General features: G+C 43.6%; 1 protein-coding gene across 1 annotated transcript in view; it reads right to left on the bottom strand.

The window, feature by feature from the left end:
• LOC126354081 (rutC family protein UK114-like) overlaps positions 1-17,032 on the bottom strand; it is a 33,130-nt gene extending 16,098 nt beyond the window's left edge. Inside the window, exon 1 of the mRNA XM_050003462.1 lies at positions 16,912-17,032. Coding sequence (XP_049859419.1) covers positions 16,912-16,976 — 65 coding nt within the window. The 5' untranslated portion in view covers positions 16,977-17,032. The remainder of the gene's footprint in view (positions 1-16,911) is intronic.
• Between the last annotated feature and the right edge of the window lie 6,510 nt (positions 17,033-23,542).

Here is a 23,542-nt window from a genome sequence, read left to right as displayed (position 1 = left end):
GATGTGCTGTAGTACATCTCCCCAATGCATGCCACACATGCTCAATGGGATTTAATTATGGAGAACAGGTAGGGAAGTACATTCACTGAAGATCCTTTTGTTTCAAAAGCTCCTCCACCTGTGCTGTTTGATGCGGTTGTGGATTTTACATTCATAAAAATGAGGTCAGAGCTAATGCACCCCTAGAAGAAATCCACATGGCAAAGGAGTACAGTGTCACAATAACATTGACCAGTGAGTGTATTGTTCAAGTATTTGAAGATCAATGTGCTCATGCAACATTATGCCTGTACACACCACAACACCTGGACCACCAAAATGGTCACGTTTGGCAATTTTCCTGGGTGCATTACATGTTCTAGCCATAAGAGGTTACAGCCAGAATCACTACTCAGACTGAGTATGCTCCCATCAGAGAAAACAGGTGAACCCAATCCTCACGGGTCCAGTCCCTATGCTCTTGGCACCATCTCATTCAGTTCTGCTGATGTGCAGGTTTCAACAGAACACAACATACTGGTTGTTGGACAAAGAGATCACTCCTGTGCAGTTTCTGAACCAATAAAAAGAATAAGATTGTTTGCTTTGTAGCCCTATTATACATGTGTGGTTCAACTGCAACCACTGTTTGACATGGGTACTTTCTTGCCTGTTGCATAATCTCATGGTCATCTACTGTTGTAGTTGACCATAGTCAACCAACTCCTCCCCTTTGGGCAACAGTGCCTGTGGTTCAAAACACACCACATGCATGTGAAACAATGGTGTGAGCAGTACCAAACTCCAGGGCTTCACTTGTCATACTTTGTCCCTCTTCCAGTTCCACAATAATTCTTCCCTGTATGAAAATAAGCAGATGTTGTCTCTGGGCCATGTGGTAATGAACAACAACAACACCACAGAACACCATAACTGCTTTCTTATTGACACAACTGTCCTTTCCTATTCCTTCAATTGTCTTGTGACGCTACAGTCATGCTGTTCTTATGCCATGTGACATCCAGCTTTCTGTGCATGATTGGGATACCTCTTTCAATATCCTCCAATACTTTCATTCATTTCTGTTATGTTGTTACGTTACTTAATCTGTCTCATACTTAAGTTTATTTACAAATATAGGATTCTGTTTCTTTTACACTGACAGTCATTTGATGACCCTTTCATGTATTCATGTGGTCTTCTGTATGTACTAGATGCACATAGTATGGTTGTTTGATTGATAAGTCACATTCAAACATTTCACTAGACACAACCTATCCTGTTGCACACTGCACATTTTCCTGCTCACAGGCTGTAGGACTGACTGGTAGGGTGAGCATTGCCTTTCTTTTGTTGTTATGTCATAAGGCTGTAATATCTGTTTATATCCAGGCATGATGGTGATTTTCTTTTATTTTAGGTTTTGCATATGTGGAGTGGGTAAACTCACTCTTCAGTGATCTTATATATTCTTTGTGCCTGATATTAAAATTTGTTGCAGTCATCCCAATGTATGTAGAGTTGCAGCTGTTATGTGAAAATTCACACATTCTCAACTGCTATAATTATCTTTCTCCTCTGACACAATTTTTAATTTCTTTTGTCTTGCACTTTTTGTGTTGATGGGACAAAAAGAGTATTCTGAAGATGTCACTAATATTTTTTTGTCATTTGATTTTGGTATGTTATGATGGAACATTTTGTATTTGTTTTAAAGACACACACACACACACACACACACAGTGCCCATCATACACACCCTTCATCCATAACGACTTCAACAACCCATTTTCCTCCCATTCTCTACAGCTCCCATGATTTCTGTCAACCCTACAGCACATAAGCAAGACCATGTGCGGTTGTAACAGGATAGATAATATGCTGTTAATGTTTAAATGGGACCTATCGGTTGGAAACCTGTACTATTTGCGTCTAGTACAGACAGAAGAACATGTAGTACATGAGAAGGCTGTGAAATGAATGTAAGCGTGTATGTGTAAACAGATAACCTAAATGAACTGCCAATAATCACTACAGATCTACCAAAATCTGTATAGTTAAATAATTTTCTTTATGTTACGCAAATAAGTGAAATTTGTTTAGTACACACAAATAAAATTTCAGTAGCAAAAGATGAAATTTTTCTTATCTGTTTGATACAGCACAACTGAAGAAGCAACTGAAGAAAAATGGCAGTATTATATATTATAAATATTAAACAATCTAAGTTAAATGAATCATTCAAATAATATTATAGTCTAATTGTTTTGAACCTTCATTTCATTTTAATAAATTTACCTGTAATATTTCAAACTGCCAGAATTTCATTAAAAATTCTTTTAGAAGTGTTAATGGTTTTGCCAACTGAGCTCTAAAACGGTTCTGCTGGGAATTTGAGCAAAGTGAGCACACCGTGGAGAAGTAAATTCTAAATTAAATTTCATATCAGCTGTCCACTGAAACATTCAGTAAAATAAGTTCATAAAAATGATAACATCTACACCTTTTATAACTGTAAGAGGGTCACCACCAAACACTTTTCATTGTACATTTTTGTGGTGCGGTGTCCTGTGACACAGTCTAATTACAGCCCTGCCCCTCATCTTTCCTTGGATGAAGAAATCATAGCTTGACAGTAATTTCTAGAACAACAGTTTCAAGGTGGAATGTGTTCTGTACAGCCAAAATGCAGAGTTATGCAACGAAGGTCTCCATCAAGTCTCCATTGTTGGAAAAATTCATCACAGTGAAGGGCAAACTTGCAGGGAAGGAGTAACAACATCATCAAGGATTCAAGGTGATGATTAAGACCTTATGCCTAACTTTCAAATGAGTGTGTCAGTGATGCCAAGAGCTCAGTAGAGCATTATGTCAGATCATGCACTGCCTGGAATTAACCTGGTCTGCCAAGGTAAAAAAGAAAGGAGGAACTGAAATTTGTGAAATTTGAAATGTTAGGTGCAACACTTCTCATTTACAAATATCTAGGAAAGATTTTGCGACTTTTAGAATCTCACAAGTAGGGCCATCCAGTGGTATTCCTGCACTTAAATACTCGTATTTTGCAGTGTTCTGAAGCACAAACCATGTTAACATATCACAATTCATATGCAATAAATAAATGTCTGCATCTGGCAGGAAAATTATTTGGACATTTAAAACAGTTCTTCAGAGAGCTTAGTTTCAGGGGATAGTTGTTGGGTCCAACATGATTGAAATATTGTGGGACAAACATGTCCAGCGTGTCCAGTTTGGGAGCATTTTCCCACATGAGCGACTTAGCATGTGGTGGATATATATATATATATACAGTCTCCAGCTGAGCACATATGGGACATCATCAGATGACGACTCCAGCATCACCCTCAACTGGCATTAACCGTCCCTGCATTGACCAGCCATGTGCAACATGCATGGAACTCCATCCCACAAACTAACAACCGGCAGCTATATGACACAATTACATTCAATATTCTCGCAGCTACACTGGTTATTAACGCACCAGCATTTTGCATTTGCAATAGCTTATCTCATGCTTACATTAACCTGTGAACTTGCAATGTTAATCACCTAAATACATTAACTAAACAGATGTATTCCCGAAATTTCATTATCCTACATTAATTATTTTGAGGTGCTATGATTTTTTCCCATCAGAGTAATTCCCTGATTTCTGATTTCATGTTTAGCTGATAAAGCATGAATACTTATTCATCAAATGCCACCATGTGTATGAACCATGTGCATGTTAATAGCAGGGACCCATGGCCTTTATAGTCTGGTCCCTTCAACCCCCAAAGTCCAAGCAACAGTGTTAATAGCATTTTATTAAGCTCAGAAGTTGATCTACTGAAAATAATTAAACTTGTTTTATGTCTTAATTTAAGCATTTCTCTCCTCTATTGCAGCAGCTGAAGATGGCCTTTGAAGACCGAAACCGGTTATGATGTTACCATAAAAAAGTGATTGAGTTAAAAATTAAAAAATAATTCCTTGCAATAAGTTAATCACCATCTCCACCAACGGATGTGAATTTTTTCAGTATTTCAATAGACAGGCTACATCGAAACTAAAAGCCTTAATATACTCTATGTGATCAAAAAAATCTGGACACCCAAAAAAACATACGTTTTCCATATAAGGTGCATTGTGCTGTCACCTACTGCCAGGTACTCCGTATCAGCGACCTCAGTAGTCATTAGACATCGTGAGAGAGCAGAAGGGGGCTCTCTGTGGAACTCAACGGACTTCGAAAGTGGTCAGGTGATTGGGGGTTACTTGTGTCAAATGTCTGTACGCGAGATCTTCACACTCCTAAACATTCCTAGGCCCACTGTTTCCGATGAGATAGTGAAGTAGAAACGTGAAGGGACACGTCCAGCACAAAAGCATACTAACTCGTCTGTTGACTGACAGAGACCGTAGACAGTTGAAGAGTGTCGTAATGTGTAATAGGCAGACATCTGTACAGACTATCACACAGGAATTTTATGACAGTTAGGGGGGAGGTGAGAAAACTTGGATTTCATGGTTGAGCAGCTGCTCATAAGCCACACATCACGCCGGTAAATGCCAAAAGACGCCTCGCTTGGTGTAAGGACTGAGAGTGGAAAAACTCTGTGTGGAGTGACGAATCACGGCACATAATGTGGCGACCCAATCGCAGGGTGTAAATATGGTGAATGCCCAGTGAAGGTCATCTGCCAGCGTGTGTAGTGCCAACAGTAAAATTCGGAGGTGATGGTGTTATGGTGTGGTCGTGTTTTTAATGAAGGGGGCTTGCACCACTTGTTTTTCGTGGCACTATCACAGCACAGGCCTACATTGATGTTTTAAGAACCTTCTTGCTTGCCTTGGTTGAAGAGCAATTCAGGGATGGCCGTTGCATCTTTCAAAACGATCGAGCACCTTTTCATAATGCACGGCGTTGGCGGAATGGTTACATGACAATAACTTCCCTGTAATGGACGGGCCTGCACAGAGTCCTGACCCAAATCCTATAGAACACCTTTGGGACGTTTCGGAACGCTGACTTCGTGCCAGGCCTCAACGACCAATATCGATACCTCTCCTCAGTGCAGCACTCCGTGAAGAATGGGCTGGCATTCCCCAAGAAGCCTTTCAGCAGCTGATTGAATGTATTCCTGCGAGAGTGGAAGCTGCCATCAAGGCTAAGGATGGGCCAACACCACATTGAATTCCAGCATTACCGATGGAGGGCGCCTCGAACTTTTAAGTCATTTTCAGCCAGGTGTCCGGATACTTTTGATCACATAGTGTAAATACTTGTCGTTAAGCACATCTGCTGTATTCAGTGAAACGGGAATTTTAAGATGTATTTATGAAATACAGACTGGAAATACACTCCTGGAAATTGAAATAAGAACACCGTGAATTCATTGTCCCAGGAAGGGGAGACTTTATTGACACATTCCTGGGGTCAGATACATCACATGATCACACTGACAGAACCACAGGCACATAGACACAGGCAACAGAGCATGCACAATGTCGGCACTAGTACAGTGTATATCCACCTTTCGCAGCAATGCAGGCTGCTATTCTCCCATGGAGACGATCATAGAGATGCTGGATGTAGTCCTGTGGAACGGCTTGCCATGCCATTTCCACCTGGCGCCTCAGTTGGACCAGCGTTCGTGCTGGACGTGCAGACCGCGTGAGACGACGCTTCATCCAGTCCCAAACATGCTCAATGGGGGACAGATCCGGAGATCTTGCTGGCCAGAGTAGTTGACTTACACCTTCTAGAGCACGTTGGGTGGCACGGGATACATGCGAACGTGCATTGTCTTGTTGGAACAGCAAGTTCCCTTGCCGGTCTAGGAATGGTAGAAGGATGGGTTCGATGACGGTTTGGATGTACCGTGCACTATTCAGTGTCCCCTCGACGATCACCAGAGATGTACGGCCAGTGTAGGAGATTGCTCCCCACACCATGATGTCGGGTGTTGGCCCTGTGTGCCTCGGTCGTATGCAGTCCAGATTGTGGCGCTCACCTGCACGGCGCCAAACACGCATACGACCATCATTGGCACCAAGGCAAAAGCGACTCTCATCGCTGAAGACGACACGTCTCCATTCGTCCCTCCATTCACGCCTGTCGCGACACCACTGGAGGCGGGCTGCACGATGTTGGGGCGTGAGCGGAAGACGGCCTAATGGTGTGCGGGACCGTAGCCCAGATTCATGGAGACGGTTGCGAATGGTCCTCGCCGATACCCCAGGAGCAACAGTGTCCCTAATTTGCTGGGAAGTGGCGGTGCGGTCCCCTACGGCACTGCGCAGGATCCTACGGTCTTGGCGTGCATCCGTGCGTCGCTGCGGTCCGGTCCCAGGTCGACGGGCACGTGCACCTTCCGCCAACTACTGGCGACAACATCGATGTACTGTGGAGACCTCACGCCCCACGTGTTGAGCAATTCGGCGGTACGTCCACCCGGCCTCCCGCATGCCCACTATACGCCCTCGCTCAAAGTCCGTCAACTGGACATACGGTTCACGTCCACGCTGTCGCGGCATGCTACCAGTGTTAAATACTGCGATGGAGCTCCGTATACCACGGCAAACTGGCTGACACTGACGGCGGCGGTGCACAAATGCTGCGCAGCTAGCGCCATTCGACGGCCAACACCGCGGTTCCTGGTGTGTCCGCTGTGCCGTGCGTGTGATCATTGCTTGTACAGCCCTCTCGCAGTGTCCGGAGTAAGTATGGTGGGTCTGACACACCGGTGTCAATGTGTTCTTTTTTCCATTTCCAGGAGTGTACGTTTACAACATACATAAAAAATGTAAGGCGCGATATTCCTTAAGATAGGCTGCAGTTTTGAAGAAAAGTGTTCCAAAACTAAGTTCCCATCTTTTTGTCAATTTTAGCAGGCATCACGGCTGACTACTTTGCATAACAGCGCCTCATAGCACAGTGGCGTTCGCAACAATGGCTGAAATCGCTCGTCAGTAGGGGGATCGAAGCCGGCTACCTATTTCAGGCAATGTCATCAGCGATCCAGCGCTCGTGATGGGAGTACATCGTGTCCAGTGATTTGAACACCTGGCTGTAAATTATGGTGGACGCCGGTGTGACCGAACGGTTCTAGGCTCTTCAGTCTGGAACCGCGCGACTGCTACGGTCGCAGGTTCTAATCCTGCCTCGGGCATTGATGTGTGTGATGTCCTTAGGTTAGTTAGGTTTAAGTAGTTCTGAGTTCTAGGGTACTGATGACCTCAAATGTTAAGTCCCATAGTGCTCAGAGCCATTTGAACCATTTGTAAACGATGGTAGAGCAGAGCAGAGAAACAGACTTATTGCTTGTAAACATGGTACATGAAGTACTTTATTCATATTACCTGATAGTTGCACGACAACTCGAGAGACGGCAGCTCTGTCTCTTAATTTCAGATTCTCAATAATGGCAATTCTGTCAGGGTGTGTTAATCTAAACAGTGGTAAGTGCCATAAATTTTGTCGCCATAGTACTAACGTGTGTAGTGTTTGTGCAAGAAAAAGGTTTTCCATGGATGATTTGCACAAATCTGAGGATGGTGTGGATAACCACCACTCAAATAAAGATCATTAATATGTTCCTGAACGCAAATGCGACCCAAAAGTTGTTGCTAATTGAGTAAAGCGAATATTTATTGAAGCGAGTATGGGTAAACAACGTTATGTCCCTTACCACAGTTTACGTAAATTTGCTTGACAGTGTGATGGCAGAAATGTTAAGGACCCTCCTTAACTTTGTTTACGTGCTGTAGCAAGGCGACAACAAAATTAATTTTAATTTTAATCTGTGCGTGGTTCATGGTGTGGGTTCCTGTAGTCATGTCCTAGTTCATGAACCACAGGTAACGTATGAGTGGCGAAGTAAGTGGTCCCGACAGTCGGGATACCAGTTACCTTGGAATAAGGCTGGGCATCTCGGACATATTCTGAGTCGTGGTCACCTTTGTGCTCATACGGCAAAGACTACCAAATCCACCGGTTAGTCCCTCATCCGTTAGGAGTAAAACTCAATGGGACTCGGGGAAAGTAAGGCTAGCAACCTGCTTCCCCGATATTTTAAATATGATGCTGGCAACAATCAGAGCAAAATGCCTTGGATCTTTGGAGGTGACTGAGTCCCACCTCTAACTGACAAACCAGGCACTCCTAAGATACGACTTGGAAAACAAATGGTAACGAGATGGGGAGCTATTAATATCAATGGGGGCTACCCTGGGAAGAAGGTAGAGCTGGCAGAGGCTGCAAGTAAGATGGGGCTGGACGTTTTAGCTGTTAGTGACATTCGGGTAAGGGGTGAGAAAGAAGAGGAAGTGGGAGAATACAATGTCTTCCTGTCAGGAGTCAAAGCAGGAATAGCACAATGGGGTGTAGGGCTTTACATCAGGAAAGAAATGGAACCCAGCGTAGTTGCAGTATGGATTGTAAACGAACGACTTATGTGGATAGATTTGACAGTGTCTAGCAAGAAAATTAGGATTGTGTCAGTATATTCGCATTGTGAAGGGACAGATCAAGATTAGATGGATAGTTTTTATGAGGCACTCAGTGATGTAGTTATTAGAGTAAAGGACAAGGACAGTGTTCTGCTCATGGGTGATTTTAATGCCAGGATTGGAAATCGAACAGAAGGGTATGAAAAGATTATGGGTAAATTTAGAGAGGATATGGAGGCCAACAGGAACGGGCAACAACTCTTGGATTTCTGTGCCAGTATGGGCTTAGTAATCACAAACTCCTTTTTTAAACATAAGAACATTCACCAGTATACTTGGGAAGGCAGGGGAACCAGATCTGTCATTGACTATATAATAACAGATCAGGAATTCAGGAAGGCTTTGAGGGACACACGTGTATTCAGGGGATTCTTTGATGACACTGATCATTATTTAATCTGCAGTGAAATTGGGATTGTGAGGCCGAAAGTGCAGGTGGTCAGGTCCATATGTAGGAGGATAAGAGTGGAGAAACTTCAGGATAAGGAAATCAGGCACAAGTACATAACAGCGATCTCAGAAAGGTACCAGTTAGTTGAATGTAGACAATTACAGTCATTGGAAAAGGAATGGACAAGGTACAAGGACTCATAACTAGAAGTGGCTAAAGAATGTCTTGGAACAGTAGTGTGTAAAAGTAGGATGAAGCAAACATCTTGGTGGAATGACACAGTCAAGGCAGCCTGTAAGAGGAAAAAGAAGGCGTATCAAAAATGGCTACATACTAGAACTCAGGTAGACAGAGAAAGTTATGTTGAAGAAAGAAACAAAGCCAAACAGATAACTGCAGTATCCAAGAAGAAATCTTAGGAAGACTTTGGAAACAGGTTGGAGACTATGGCTCAAGCTGCTGGAAAACCATTCTGGAGTGTAATTAGCAGTCTTCGAAAGGGAGGTAAGAAGGAAATGATAAGTATTTTGGACAGGTCAGGAAAACTGCTGGTGAATCCTGTGGCTGCCTTGGGCAGATGGAGGGAATATTTTGAAGAGTTGCTCAACGTAAGTGAAAATACGATCAGCAATGTTTCAGATTTCGATGTAGAATGGGATAGGAATGATGATGGAAATAGGATCACATTTGAGGAAGTGGAGAAAATGGTCAATAGATTGCAGTGCAACAAAGCAGCTGGGGTGGATGAAATTAAGTCGGAACTCATCAAATACAGTGGAACGTCAGGTCTTAAATGGCTACACAGGATAATTGAAATGGCCTGGGAGTCGGGACAGGTTCCATCAGACTGGACAAAAGCAGTAATCACACCAATCTTTAAACATGGAAACAGAAAAGATTGTAACAACTACAGAGGCATCTCTTTAATCAGCGTTGTGGGTAAAATCTTCTCAGGTATTGTTGAAAGGAAAGTGCAAGTATTAGTCGAGGACCAATTGGATGAAAATCAGTGTGGGTTTAGGCCTCTTAGAGGTTGTCAGGACCAGATCTTTACCTTACGGCAAATAATGGAGAAGTGTTATGAGTGGAACAGGGAACTGTATCTATGCTTTATAGATCTAGAAAAGGCATATGACCGGGTTCCTAGGAGGAAGTTATTGTCTGTTCTACGAGATTATGGAATAGGAGGCAAACTTTTGCAAGCAATTAAAGGTCTTTATGGATAATCAGGCAGCAGTTAGAGTTGACGGTAAATTGAGTTCAAGGTTCAGAGTAGTTTCAGGGGTAAGACAAGGCTGCAACCTGTCTCCACTGTTGTTTATATTATTTATGGATCATATGTTGAAAACAAGAGACTGGCTGGGTGAGATCAAGATATGTGAACACAAAATAAGCAGTCTTGCATATGCGGATGACTTAGTTGTGATGGCAGATTCGATTGAAAGTTTGCAAAGTAATATTTCAGAGCTAGATCAGAAATGTAAGGACTATGGTATGAAGATTAGCATCTCCAAAACGAAAGTAATGTCAGTGGGAAATAAATATAAACGGATTGAATGCCAAATAGGAGGAACAAAGTTAGAACAGGTGGACAGTTTCAAGTACTTAGGATGCATATTCTCACAGGATGGCAACATAGTGAAAGAACTGGAAGCGAGGTGTAGCAAAGCTAATGCAGTGAGCGCTCAGCTACGATCTACTTTCTTCTGCAAGAAGGAAGTCAGTACCAAGACTAAGTTATCTGTGCACCGTTCAATCTTTCGACCAACTTTGTTGTATGGGAGCGAAAGCTGGGTGGATTCAGGTTACCTTATCAACAAGGTTGAGGTTACGGATATGAAAGTAGCTAGGATGATTGCAGGTACTAGTAGATGGGAGTAATGGCAGGAGGGTGTCCACAATGAGGAAATCAAAGAAAAACTGGGAATGAACTCTATAGATGTAGCAGTCAGGATGAACAGGCTTAGACGGTGGGGTCATGTTACACGCATGGGAGAAGCAAGGTTACCCAAGAGACTCATGGTTCAGCAGTAGAGGGTAGGAGGAGTCGGGGCAGACCAAGGAGAAGGTACCTGGATTCGGTTAAGAATGATTTTGAGTAATAGGTTTAACATCAGAAGAGGCACCAATGTTAGCACTGAATAGGGGAACATGGAGGAATTTTATAAGAGGGCTATGCTCCAGACTGAACGCTGAAAGGCATAATCAGTCTTAAATGATGATGATGATGATGATGATTTAATCTGTGCTACGGCCGTAATTTTTCCCGAGGGCATGCAGCTTTACTGTATGATTAAATGATGATGGCGTCCTCTTGGGTAAAATATTCCGGGGGTAAAATAGTCCCCCATTCGGATCTCCGGGCGGGGACTACTCAAGAGGATGTCGTTATCAGGAGAGAGAAAACTGGCATTCAACGGGTCGGAGCGTGGAATGTCAGATCCCTTAATCGGGCAGGTAGGTTAGAAAATTTAAAAATGGAAATGGATAGGTTAAAGTTAAATATAGTGGGAATTAGTGAATTTCGGTCGCAGGAGGAACAAGACTTCTGGTCAGGTGACTACAGGGTTATAAACACAAAATCAAATAGGGGTAATGCAGGAGTAGGTTTAATAATGAATAGGAGAATAGGAATGCGGGTTAGCTACTACAAACAGCATAGTGAACGCATTATTGTGGCCAAGATAGATACGAAGCCCACACCTACTACAGTAGTACAAGTCTATATGCCAACTAGCTCTGCAGATGACGAAGAAATTGAAGAAATGTATGATAAAATAAAAGAAATTATTCAGATAGTGAAGGGTGACGAAAATTTAATAGTCATGGGTGACTGGAATTCGGTAGTAGGAAAAGGGAGAGAAGGAAACGTAGTAGGTGAATATGGATTGGGGCTAAGAAATGAAAGAGGAAGCTGCCTAGTAGAATTTTGCACAGAGCACAACTTAATCATAGCTAACACTTGGTTCAAAAATCATAAAAGAAGGCTGTATACATGGAAGAAGCCTGGAGATACTGTCAGGTTTCAGACAGATTATATAATGGTAAGACAGAGATTTAGGAACCAGGTTTTAAATTGTAAGACATTTCCAGGGGCAGATGTGGACTCTGACCACAATCTATTGGTTATGAACTGTAGATTAAAACTGAAGAAACTGCAAATAGGTGGGAATTTAAGGAGATGGGACATGGATAAGCTGAAAGAACCAGAGGTTGTACAGATTTTCAGGGAGAGCGTAAGGGAACAATTGACAGGAACGGGGAAAAGAAATACAGTAGAAGAAGAATGGGTAGCTTTGAGGGATGAAGTAGTGAAGGCAGCAGAGCATCAAGTAGGTAAAAAGACGAGGGCTAGTAGAAATCCTTGGGTAACAGAAGAAATATTGCATTTAATTGATGAAAGGAGAAAATATAAAAATGCCGTAAATGAAACAGGCAAAAAGGAATACAAACATCTCAAAAATGAGATCGACAGGAAGTGCAAAATGTCTAAGCAGGCATGGCTAGAGGACAAATGTAAGGATGTAGAGGCTTGTGTCACTAGGGGTACGATAGATACTGCCTACAGGAAAATTGAAGAGACCTTCAGAGAAAAGAGAACCACTTGTATGAACATCAAGAGCTCTCAGATGGAAACCCAGTTCTAGCAGGTGTGGACAGATGTGAAAATTACTGATCTATCAGTTTAATAAGTCACAGCTGCAAAATACTAAAGCGAATTCTTTACAGACGAATGGAAAAACTGGTGGAAGCCGACATCGGGGAAGATCAGTTTGGATTCCGTAGAAATATCGGAACATGTGAGGCAATACTGACCTTACGACTTATCTTAGAAGAAAGATTAAGGAAAGGCAAACCTACGTTTTTAGCATTTGTAGACTTAGAGAAAGCTTTTGACAATGTTGATTGGAATACTCTCTTTCAAATTCTAAAGGTGGCAGGTGTAAAATACAGGGAGCGAAAGGCTATTTACAATTTGTACGGAAACCAGATGATAGTTATAAGAGTCGAGGGACATGAAAGGCAGGCAATGGTTGGGAAGGGAGTGAGACAGGGTTGTAGCCTCTCCCCGATGTTATTCAATATGTATATTGAGCAAACAGTGAAGGAAACAAAAGAAAAATTCGGAGTAGGTATTAAAATCCATGGAGAAGAAATAAAAACTTTGAGGTTTGCCGATGACATCGTAATTCTGTCAGAGACAGCAAAGGACTTGGAAGAGCAGTTGAACGGAATGGATAGTGTCTTGAAAGGAAGATATAAGATGAACATCAACAAAAGCAAAACGAGGATAATGGAATGTTGTCGAATTAAGTCAAGTGATGCTAAGGGAATTAGATTAGGAAATGAGACACTTAAAGTAGTAAAGGAGTTTTGCTATTTGGGAGCAAAATAACTGATGATGGTCGAAGTAGGGAGGATATAAAATGTAGACTGGCAATGGCAAGGAAAGCGTTTCTGAAAAAGAGAAATTTGTTAATATCGAGTATAGATTTAAGTGTCAGGAAGTCATTTCTGAAGGTATTTGTATGGAGTGCAGCCATGTACGGAAGCGAAACATGGACGATAAATAGTTTGGACAAGAAGAGAATAGAAGCTTTGGAAATGTGGTGCTACAGAAGAATGCTGAAGATTAGATGGGTAGATCACATAACTAATGAGGAAGTATTGAATAGGATTGGGGAGAAGTTTGTGGCACAACTTGTCCAGAAGAACGGATCGGTTGGTAGGACATATTCTGAAGCATCAAGGGATCACCAATTTAGTATTGGAGGGCAGCGTGGAGGGTAAAAATCGTAGAGGAAGACCGAGAGATGAATACACTAAGCAGATTCAGAAGGATGTAGGTTGCAGTAGGTACTGGGAGCTGAAGAAGCTTGCACAGGATAGAGCAGCATGGAGAGCTGCATCAAACCAGTCTCAGGACTGAGGTCCGCAACAACAACAACAACAACACATTGTTAAAGTATCGCCAGCCACCAGATTGGCCATTATCGAAAAGACCGAGGAAATCTGCTTTAAACGGAACGCTGGGACAGTTGATGGAAGGAAAAAGAAATGAAGCGAGTAGCGTGCGCCGGGAATCACTCTCGGATATAAAGAGAAGGCACGTTGGTAACAATACTCCGTACGGACAACCTGCAGGGCAACGTACACATCCAACAGCACTGTATTCTACTAACAATATCACACAAAAATCCTGGTGAGGCCTATCATCTGAAAATTTAAGGACCTCCTTAAGCACATAAATAGAAACATTAAGGTAGTCAAACCAGCACTTCTCGTGCACACACGAAAATAAGTAATACCCTATGATTACAACGAATTGCAGTCTAAATCGATTCACTCATACTATACATTAATGTAACAGTTTGTGAGGTAATGAAATGGTACGATCACACAGTGTCGTCTGTATATAAAGCAGTTGGCAGAATTTGATTCATTGGTAACATAATAGGGAAATACAGAAGACTGGTTACAAAAAACTCGTGCTACTCACCCTAGACTACTGCTCAGGTGTAGGATCCGTACCAATCCGTACTGAACTTATACAAAGGATGGCAGCGCTAGTGGTCACAGGACTTTTTGGCCCACAGGAAATTTTGGAAATTTTTGGTAAGATTCTACGGGACAAAAATGCTGAGGTCATCGGTCCCTAGGCTTACACACTACTTCATCTAGCTTAAACTAACTTATGCTAAGGGCAACACACACACCCATGTCCGATGGAGGTCTCGAACCCCCTACGGGGAGGCCACAGGGACCCAGGGGAGTCGCTAAAAAAATTGAAATGCAAACTATCCCGTAATGGCTACTTACGAAATTTCAAGAACAAACTTTAATGCCAGGGCTCTGGATATACCACAGCCTCCTCCGTATCGTTCCCATGGGGACCGAAAGAGAAGATCAGACTAATTAAAGGTGTACAAGCTATTATTCTTTCCGCCCTCGTACATGAATGGAACGGGAAGAAGCATTTATATCTGTTGTGGTGCGTTTACGGGCAACGGCCTGCAGTGGATACACCAATTCCCGTGAGATCACCGAAGTTAAGCGCTGTCGGGCGTGGTTGGCACTTGGATGGGTGATCATCCAGGCCGCCATGCGCTGTTGCCATTTTTCGGGGTGCACTCAGCCTCGTGATGCCAATTGAGGAGCTACTCGGCCGAATAGTAACGGCTTCGGTCACGAATACCATCATAACTACCGGGAGAGCGGTGTGCTAACCCCACGCCCCGCCTATGCGCATCCTCCACTGAGGATGACACGGCGGTCGGATGGTCCCGGTAGGCCACTCGTGGCCTGAAGACGAGTGCTTTATGGTGCGTTTACAGCAGTGTTAGTCGCTAGTGCGGCTGTAGTTTGTCCCACGTGGGGAGGCCGGTGTGGCCGTGCGGTTCTAGGCGCTTCAGTCTGGAACCGCGTGACCGCTACGTTTGTAGGTTCGACTCCTGCTTCGGGCTCGGATGTGTGTGATGTCCTTAGGTTTAAGTAGTTCTAAGCTCTAGGGGACTGATGACCGCAGATGTTAAGTCTCATAGTGCTCAGAGCCATTTGCCTCACGCGAAAGTAGTGGCGCCCAGTGTGAATAGAGGTGTGAATGGAATCACAGGCACTCACACTCGAGGAAAAGGCATGCAACCTACACGCATGCCTCTACTTGCGTGTGGGGCAAGCACGGCCGCACGATGACTAGACGTAAGGCACACAGGTGTAAACGCACCTTTATGAGATGTACTCCCTGTCATGTACTTCACAGTGGTTTGCAAAGTAAGGATGTGGATGTAAACGTAGGCGGTCAAAACTCAGACACCATTCAGTGTAAACTGACTAACAGGCTCGGTAACACGAAAACATCGTCAAGTGAGGGAGACACAGCAATCTATATTATGTGTTATAAATTTTAATTGTCTTTTATATATTGCGTTAAAAACATTAAAAAGTTTAATACATGCAAATAACAGAACTACACCTGCTACCACAAACTAAACGGACAGCACACAGAGGGCACTTGAGTGTGTGTGTGAAATCTTAACGGACTTAACTGCTAAGGTCATCAGTCACTAAGCTTACACACAACTTAACCTAAATTATAATAAGGGCAAACACACACACACCCATGCCCGAGGGAGGATTCGAACCTCCGCCGGGACCGGCAGCACAGTCTTTGACAGCAGCGCCCAAGACCGCTCGGCTAATCCCGCGCGGCTGAGGGCACTTGAGATCATTCTCGTGCTCTTCTACTTCAAATACCGAAATCGGGAGTTCTAGGTGATATCAGTCCCCCACTAACAGAAACGTAAACACGTACACTAAGACGTTTAGAAAATCTCCCTAGCCGGCCGCTGTGACCGAGCGGTTGTAAGCAATTCGGTCCGGAACCGCGCTGCTGCTACGGTCGCAGGTTCGAATCCTGCCTCGGGCATGGATATGTGTGATGACCTTAGGCTAGTTAGCTTTAAGTATTTTTAAGTCTAGGGGACTGACGACCTCAGATGTTCAATCCCATAGTGTTTAGGGCCATTTGAACCATTTTTGAAAAACTCCCTAACCCTGTACTACATGAAAGATTACTGAGGCGTTCACGACAGACGAATCAGCCTACTTGGTCTGATTTGAGTAGTAATGGTCCAGTTGCTATGGTTCAAATGGCTCTGAGCATTATGGGACTTAAGATCAGAGGTCATCAGTCCCCTAGAACTTAGAACTACTTAAACCTAACTAACCTAAGGACACCACACACATCCATGCCCGAGGCAGGATTCGAACCTGCGACCCTAGTAGTCTCGCGGTTCCAGACTGTAGCGCCTAGAACCGCTCGGGCACTCCGGCCGGCTCCAGTTGCAATACAGACAGTGAAAACGTCTAAGACTACCGATACGAACACCTGACCAGTCCTCGAAATATTGCAGAGAAAACTGAAATTGTTAACCGGGGAAATACATCAGTCGTTGTGGCACGCTCCCGTAACGTCGCTTGTTTTTGAGGCATACTGCCTCAGTAAGTTCTGAGTAAACAATCCTCACCTGTAGGCCGAAACGGGCGCTGCAGCCTTGTCGGTGCTGATGATTTTCTTGATGGTTTTGGACATTCCGGCGGTTAGTACGTACTACGAGCAGGCGGACGGCACTGACAGTGCCGCTGCTAACCCGACTGTATAAATACTTTCTTGGCCCCCCCGGCTATGATCGAGGTCACCTAGACGGCGGTTATCGTGCAGTTCTCCTCCGGCGTCCCATCGGCGCTTATCGCCAGGCAGGATGACCAACAAACGGTCGCGATGACACAGCTGCTCGCAGGCGTGCTTGTCATTCCTAGTACGACAAGAAGTCAGACTCGCTTATTCATGCCGCCATACAGCTTTTCAGCAAGTTTGAAGCAGCGTGTGCTCTACTGCCGCGTATATAGTAAAGTTAAAATGCCAGGAAACAGTGGCGAGATAATGGAAAATCTGCAGAAGATAGACACTCGTACAACTGACTCTCAACGTTAATACTCGAACATGGGAAAAAAAGAAAAAAAAGGACTGTGCAGACCGATCAAACATTCTGCCACACCATAGAGACAGTATTAGCAGCTCAGTACGAGCTCGACAGAAAATAGAACATGTAACAGACAGTGACTAGCAGACAGTGTACTCAGGACCACTTGGCGAGAAATCTCAAACTGTTTCCTCATTCCTTCAGTCTGAATTTAATATGAGTTGCTCTCCTGTCCCCTGCCTCCTTTCCACCATCCATCCCCGTACCATTACCCACCTCCCCTGATCCATTACTATCCGATTACAATCGGCGTCAAATCACTTGAAGTAGTATATGTGTGACTAACGGTCCGGAGCTTAAAATTAGTCCAAGGAAATGCGGCTGCCAGACTGACAAGAAACCCCTTGAGTGCGAGATCTTCAGTAAGGCTCATTTCAAAGTGTTGTGTTAACATTTATGACAGGAAAAGTAGTGCTAACCACTCGTTATGTGCATCAGGAGAACCACAGAAAATGAGTGTCCGGGTGGGTGGTACAGAGATAAGCCTTCTATGTATGCATTACACTTTAGAAAATGGACATCGTCGACATTCAAGAAATGTTCAAAACTAACTATTATCTTACACCATGAACACCGAATGAAAAATGGCGTGCCACAGTGATCACAAAGGTTCGCACCATAAAGATCGAAGGCGAGCTCTTAGGAATTACAAAACATACACGAAGTTCAGCTAGGTATCCATTCTTGAAAGAAGTATATCGATTGCAGTGAACACATAGTGTATTGTGGGGCGATCACTCTGTTGTATAAATATTTCAAAACCCAAGATCGCTTAAACACTGTTTACTAGATGACCGGTTTCACCACACTAAAGGTGCCATCATCGGATCTGTGAAGATATAACATGACAGGTTTGCGGGGCGCTTACATGGGTTACACTGTATACCGGGTGATCAAAAAGTTAGTACAAATTTGAAAACTGAATAAATCACGAAATAATGTAGATAGAGAGGTACAAATTGACACACATGCTTGAAATGACATGGGTTTTTTTTAGAACCAAAAAAATACAAAAAGTTCAAAAAATGTCCGACAGATGGCGCTACGTCTGATCAGAATACCAATAATTAGCATAACAAAGTAAGAAAAAGCAAAGATGATGTTCTTTACAGGAAATGCTCAATATCTCCACCATCATTCCTGAACAATAGCTGTAGTCGAAGAATAATGTTGTGAACAGCACTGTAAAGCATGTCCGGCGCTATGGTGAGGCATTGGCATCGGATGTTGTCTTTCAGCATCCCTAGAGATGTCGGTCGATCACGATACTCTTGCGACTTCAGGTAACCCCAAAGCCAATAATCGCACGGACTGAGGTCTGAGTACCTGGGAGGCCAAGCATGACGAAAGTGGCGGCTGAGCACACGATCATCACCAAAGGACGCGCGCAAGAGATCTTTCACGCGTCTAGCAATTGTTTTTTTTTATTTTTTTTGTTCTAATAAAACCCCATGTCATTTCAAGCATGTGTGTCAATTTTTACCTCTCTATCTACATTATTCCGTGGTTTATTAAGTTTTCAAATTTATACTGACTTTTTGATCACCCAGTACATTACTATTAGTACAGCATCACATACGTGGATGTAGCTTAACATGCATAAATAATTTGGATATAACGATGCAAAAGGCAGACCAGCTGATATAAAAACACTGTCGCAGAAAGAAAAATTAAAAAATTAAAAAACAACTGCTCTCATGGTCATTCTATTCCATCAGATATATAAAACCGAAGTCACTAGACAAAACTATTTGACACATGACCACATCTCGACCTGAGTCGAGCTGTGGTCATGTGTCGAGGAATCAAGCAAAAGCAAGTTGTTTTGACCAGCTACTGACCAAAAGCAGTGCCCATACCATAGTTGTAGTTCTTACGCCCATTTTCCCACTCTTGCTTGCTGTGACGTAAATATTGCCTTATACTCTTGCAAGACCACCCATACGAGAAAGAATCGTAGGGTGCAAAGCATCTCAAACTTCTCGCAGCATAATAAATATCTTTCCAGCAAATTTATCAACCAGATTAACAGTCGGCGTAATTGCATACAAATGCGACAAGTCATTGTTAGTTGATTTTGATACAACTCTCTTGGGGCCTCTAAGTTCCAGGGTTCCTTTCATATGCATTTCCTCCTCAAATCCCTTCTGGGCGGAGTTGAAAACAAATTCCTCACTCAACGATGGATAGATTTTTTTATCTCATTGACAAATTTTCGGACCGATTCCGTAGTTTGCTGTGCATCGTCAAGTTCACACATCATTTGAAATTTTGTTATCTTGTGTGTTCCAGTTCTCTAGCAATGTTTGAAGTGAGGTAACCATCCACTGCTTCCCTAGAAATTACTGTAATCTACGTCGCGCGGGATTTGATGTGCGTAACGTAGTAAGACACTATCTCGCACATCCTGTAAATTGTATCGAACATCCTTGAAACATGCGAACACCAGTTTTGTAAAAAGTGTGCCTTGTCCTCCCTTGAATATCCGCAGTTTTCCTTATGCGCTACACGGTCATATCGCTGCGGACTTATTCCAAATTTGTTCATAACTGTTTTGTTTTTAAAATGCTGTGGATGATCTTTCATGTACATAATTATTTTTAGCGCCTGCTCCTTGGACAACGCTTGTCCCTTACCACGCTTCACTGGAGACGGGATTTGTGGCTCCCAGCCTGTGCGACAAGGATGATGAACTACATGGATCGACATCTGTTTCAATATCACTTTCACTTCTTAAGCACGTGTCGTCATCATTGTACTCCTCATGTACATTGTCCGCACATACGAGCGTATACGACTCCACACAGTCCACTGACTCATCTTGCAGAAACGCTAATATTTCACCTTCCAGTTCTTTCTCACTCTGCGAAATCCCCTGGGTTCTCATCTGACGAAATGTCAGCTTCGGCAACTGTTGGAGATGTAATGCAATGTTTGCTTTCTCATTGCCATTGCTCTGCTTTGTATCAACACCATTGGCGCTGTAGCCCTGCCGTGCGTTACTCGTCGACTAAGCGTTTCAACTATGACCCGTTCCCTCATGCTGTGCTCACTCTCAGATATCTCCCGTCCTGCCCCCTGTTGCCATCAGCAACCAATATTGTGGTTGCATCGTAGACAATATGTAGGGCATCGAATGCCGTAAACATTATTAGCCTTTTGTGACGTAGCACTAAAGAGGTCCCTTGCCAGATACACCGGAAGAATAGCAAGGCAGCGTGATTTACTTAATCGAAAGCCGCTGCAGTTACTATTAGGTACTATATTAAGTTGGTTATCTGTTTCGGTCTTTACAAACAGTCCATTTTCAAGTTGATCAGAGACTGAGAATCTTAATGCATAATACATTGCAAGACAAAAACACAAAAAAGGTAAAAGAAACGACGTACCTTGAAGGAATTATCCGAATCGGACGGATATCGCTAGATGTGATGAATATTTGCAAACTAATGATTACAATTTCAGAAAAATTGGATGATGTATTCGAGAGAAAGAGTTTGACAAACTGAGCAAGTCAATGTCGCATTGGTCCAGTTCTGGTCCTTATACAATCAGTTATTCGGGTTGGCGTTGACTGATAATGTTGTTCAATGTTCTCCTGAGAGAAATTCTGTCCAACTGACGCACTACATCGTCAAAATCTGTAACTAGTTGGAGGGCCTTACCAGCTCCAAACGTTCTTAGTTGGGGAGGGATCCGAGGACGTTGCGGGACAAGACAGAGCTTGGCAAGCACAAAGACAAGCGGTAGAAACTCTCGCCGTGTGGGGACGAACATTATCTTGCTGAAATATGTGCAGACGGACATTATCTTGCTGAAATATAAGTCGAGGACGGCTAGCCATGGACAACAAAACGGAGCGTAGAATGTCATCGACGTAGTGCTATGCTGTAAGGGTAACAAGGATGACAACCAATGGGGACATGCTAGGAAAAGAAATGGCGTCCCAGGCAATCACTCCCGGTTGGCGGGCTGTACGGCGGGCGTCAATCAGTTGGTATCCTACCCCTGTCCTGGGCATCCCCAGATATGTCTTCGCCGTTGAATCTCATTAACTGGAGTAGAATTGTCTTCAGTGATAAATTCCGCTTCGAACTGAATCCCGATGATTAGCGAAGACGTGTCTCGAGACGTCCCTGACAGTTGTGGTATACAAACCTGACTGTCGCCAAACAAACGGCCGATAACGAGGAGTGATGCTCTGGGGTGCCATTTCCTTTCATAGCAGCAGCTCTTTTTGGTTGTCATCCGCAGCATCCTTATAGCGCAGCGGTTCGTCGACAACATTCTACACCCCGTTGTTTTTTTTTTTTTTCCGACGAGCCATCCTGGGCTTAAATTTCCGCAGACAATCCCCAGCCACACACGGCGAGACTTTCTCTTGCTTGTCTTCATGCTTACCAGATCATACCTTTGCCAACAAGACTGATTCATCTCTCCCCAATCGGGAACGTTTCTACATCTACATCTACATCCATACTCCGCAAGCCACCTGACGGTGTGTGGCGGAGGGTACCTTGAGTACCTCTATCGGTTCTCCCTTCTATTTCAGTCTCGTATTGTTTGTGGAAAGAAGGACTGTCGGTATGCCTCTGTGTGGGCTCTAATCTCTCTGATTTTATCCTCAAGGTCTCTTCGCGAGATATACGTAGGAGGGAGCAATATACTGCTTGAATCCTCGGTGAAGGTATGTTCTCGAAACTTCAACAAAAGCCCGTACCGAGCTACTGAGCGTCTCTCCTGCAGAGTCTTCAACTGGCGTTTATCTATCATCTCCGTAACGCTTTCGCGACTACTAAATGATCCTGAAGCGAAGCGCGCTGCTCTCCGTTGGATCTTCTCTATCTCTTCTATGAACCCTATCTTGTACGGATCCCACACTGGTGAGCAGTATTCAAGCAGTGGGCGAACAGATGTACTGTAACCTACTTCCTTATTTTTTCTTTAACTGGCGTTTATCTATCATCTCCGTAACGCTTTCGCGACTACTAAATGATCCTGTAACGAAGCGCGCTGCTCTCCGTTGGATCTTCTTTATCTCTTCTATCAACCCTATCTGGTACGGATCCCACACTGATGAGCAGTATTCAAGCAGTGGGCGAACAGATGTACTGTAACCTACTTCCTTATTTTTTGCATTACATTTCCTTAGGATTCTTCCAACGAATCTTAGTCTGGCATCTGCTTTACCGACGATCAACTTGATATGATCATTCCATTTTAAATCACTGCTAATGTGTACTCCCAGATAATTTATGGAATTAACTACTTCCAGTTGCTGACCTGCTATATTGTAGCTAAATGATAAGGGATCTTTCTTTCTATGTATTCGCAGCACATTACACTTGTCTACATTGAGATTGAATTGCCATTCCCTGCACCATGCGTCAACGTTTGGAGCGCCGGCCGGAGTGGCCGTGCGGTTCTAGGCGCCACAGTCTGGAGCCGAGCAACCGTTACGGTCGCAGGTTCGAATCCTGCCTCGGGCATGGATGTGTGTGATGACCTTACGTTAGTTACGTTTAATTAGTTCTAAGGTCTAGGCGACTGATGACCTCAGAAGTTAAGTCGCATAGTGCTCGGAGCCATCTGAACCAATTTTTAACGTTTGGAGCATTATGGGCAGGACCCTCCAACCATCTCACTACTTTGACAATGTAACGTCCCAGTTGGACAGAATTTCGAACGATATCCCTCAGCAGTACACGTAACAACTTTGTCAATCAATGGCAAATAACTGCTTACGTAAGGGCAATAGGTGGGGGAGAGGGGTGGGGATGTAAAAGGGTCGCGACAGGAAGGGCATCCGACTACCCCTTAAACTAACCATGCGGAATAACGTTAGTAAACTTGCCGACCTTACGCCGATGCTGGACAAAGGCACAAAAAAAAGAAGAAGAAGGAAAATATCAGTGTGGTTTAGCTTTAAACATTGTGACATGTTTAAAATTTCAGATACAAAGTTAATGGCAGCCTATTCTTAATGTAAGTTAAAGTGGGTGAGTAGGAAAAACAAACGCGCAGTGTTCGGATACAGCTTTAGTAGTGTCCTTTTTGACACAGTCAAGTCGTTTAAATATCTGGGAGAAAGGTTGCGAAGAGCTATGAAATGGAA

This window comes from Schistocerca gregaria, chromosome 3, assembly GCF_023897955.1.
Source record: "Schistocerca gregaria isolate iqSchGreg1 chromosome 3, iqSchGreg1.2, whole genome shotgun sequence".
NCBI lineage: Eukaryota > Metazoa > Arthropoda > Insecta > Orthoptera > Acrididae > Schistocerca > Schistocerca gregaria.
Note: the sequence above shows the minus strand (reverse complement) of the source record. Positions and strands in the feature narration are given on the sequence as shown.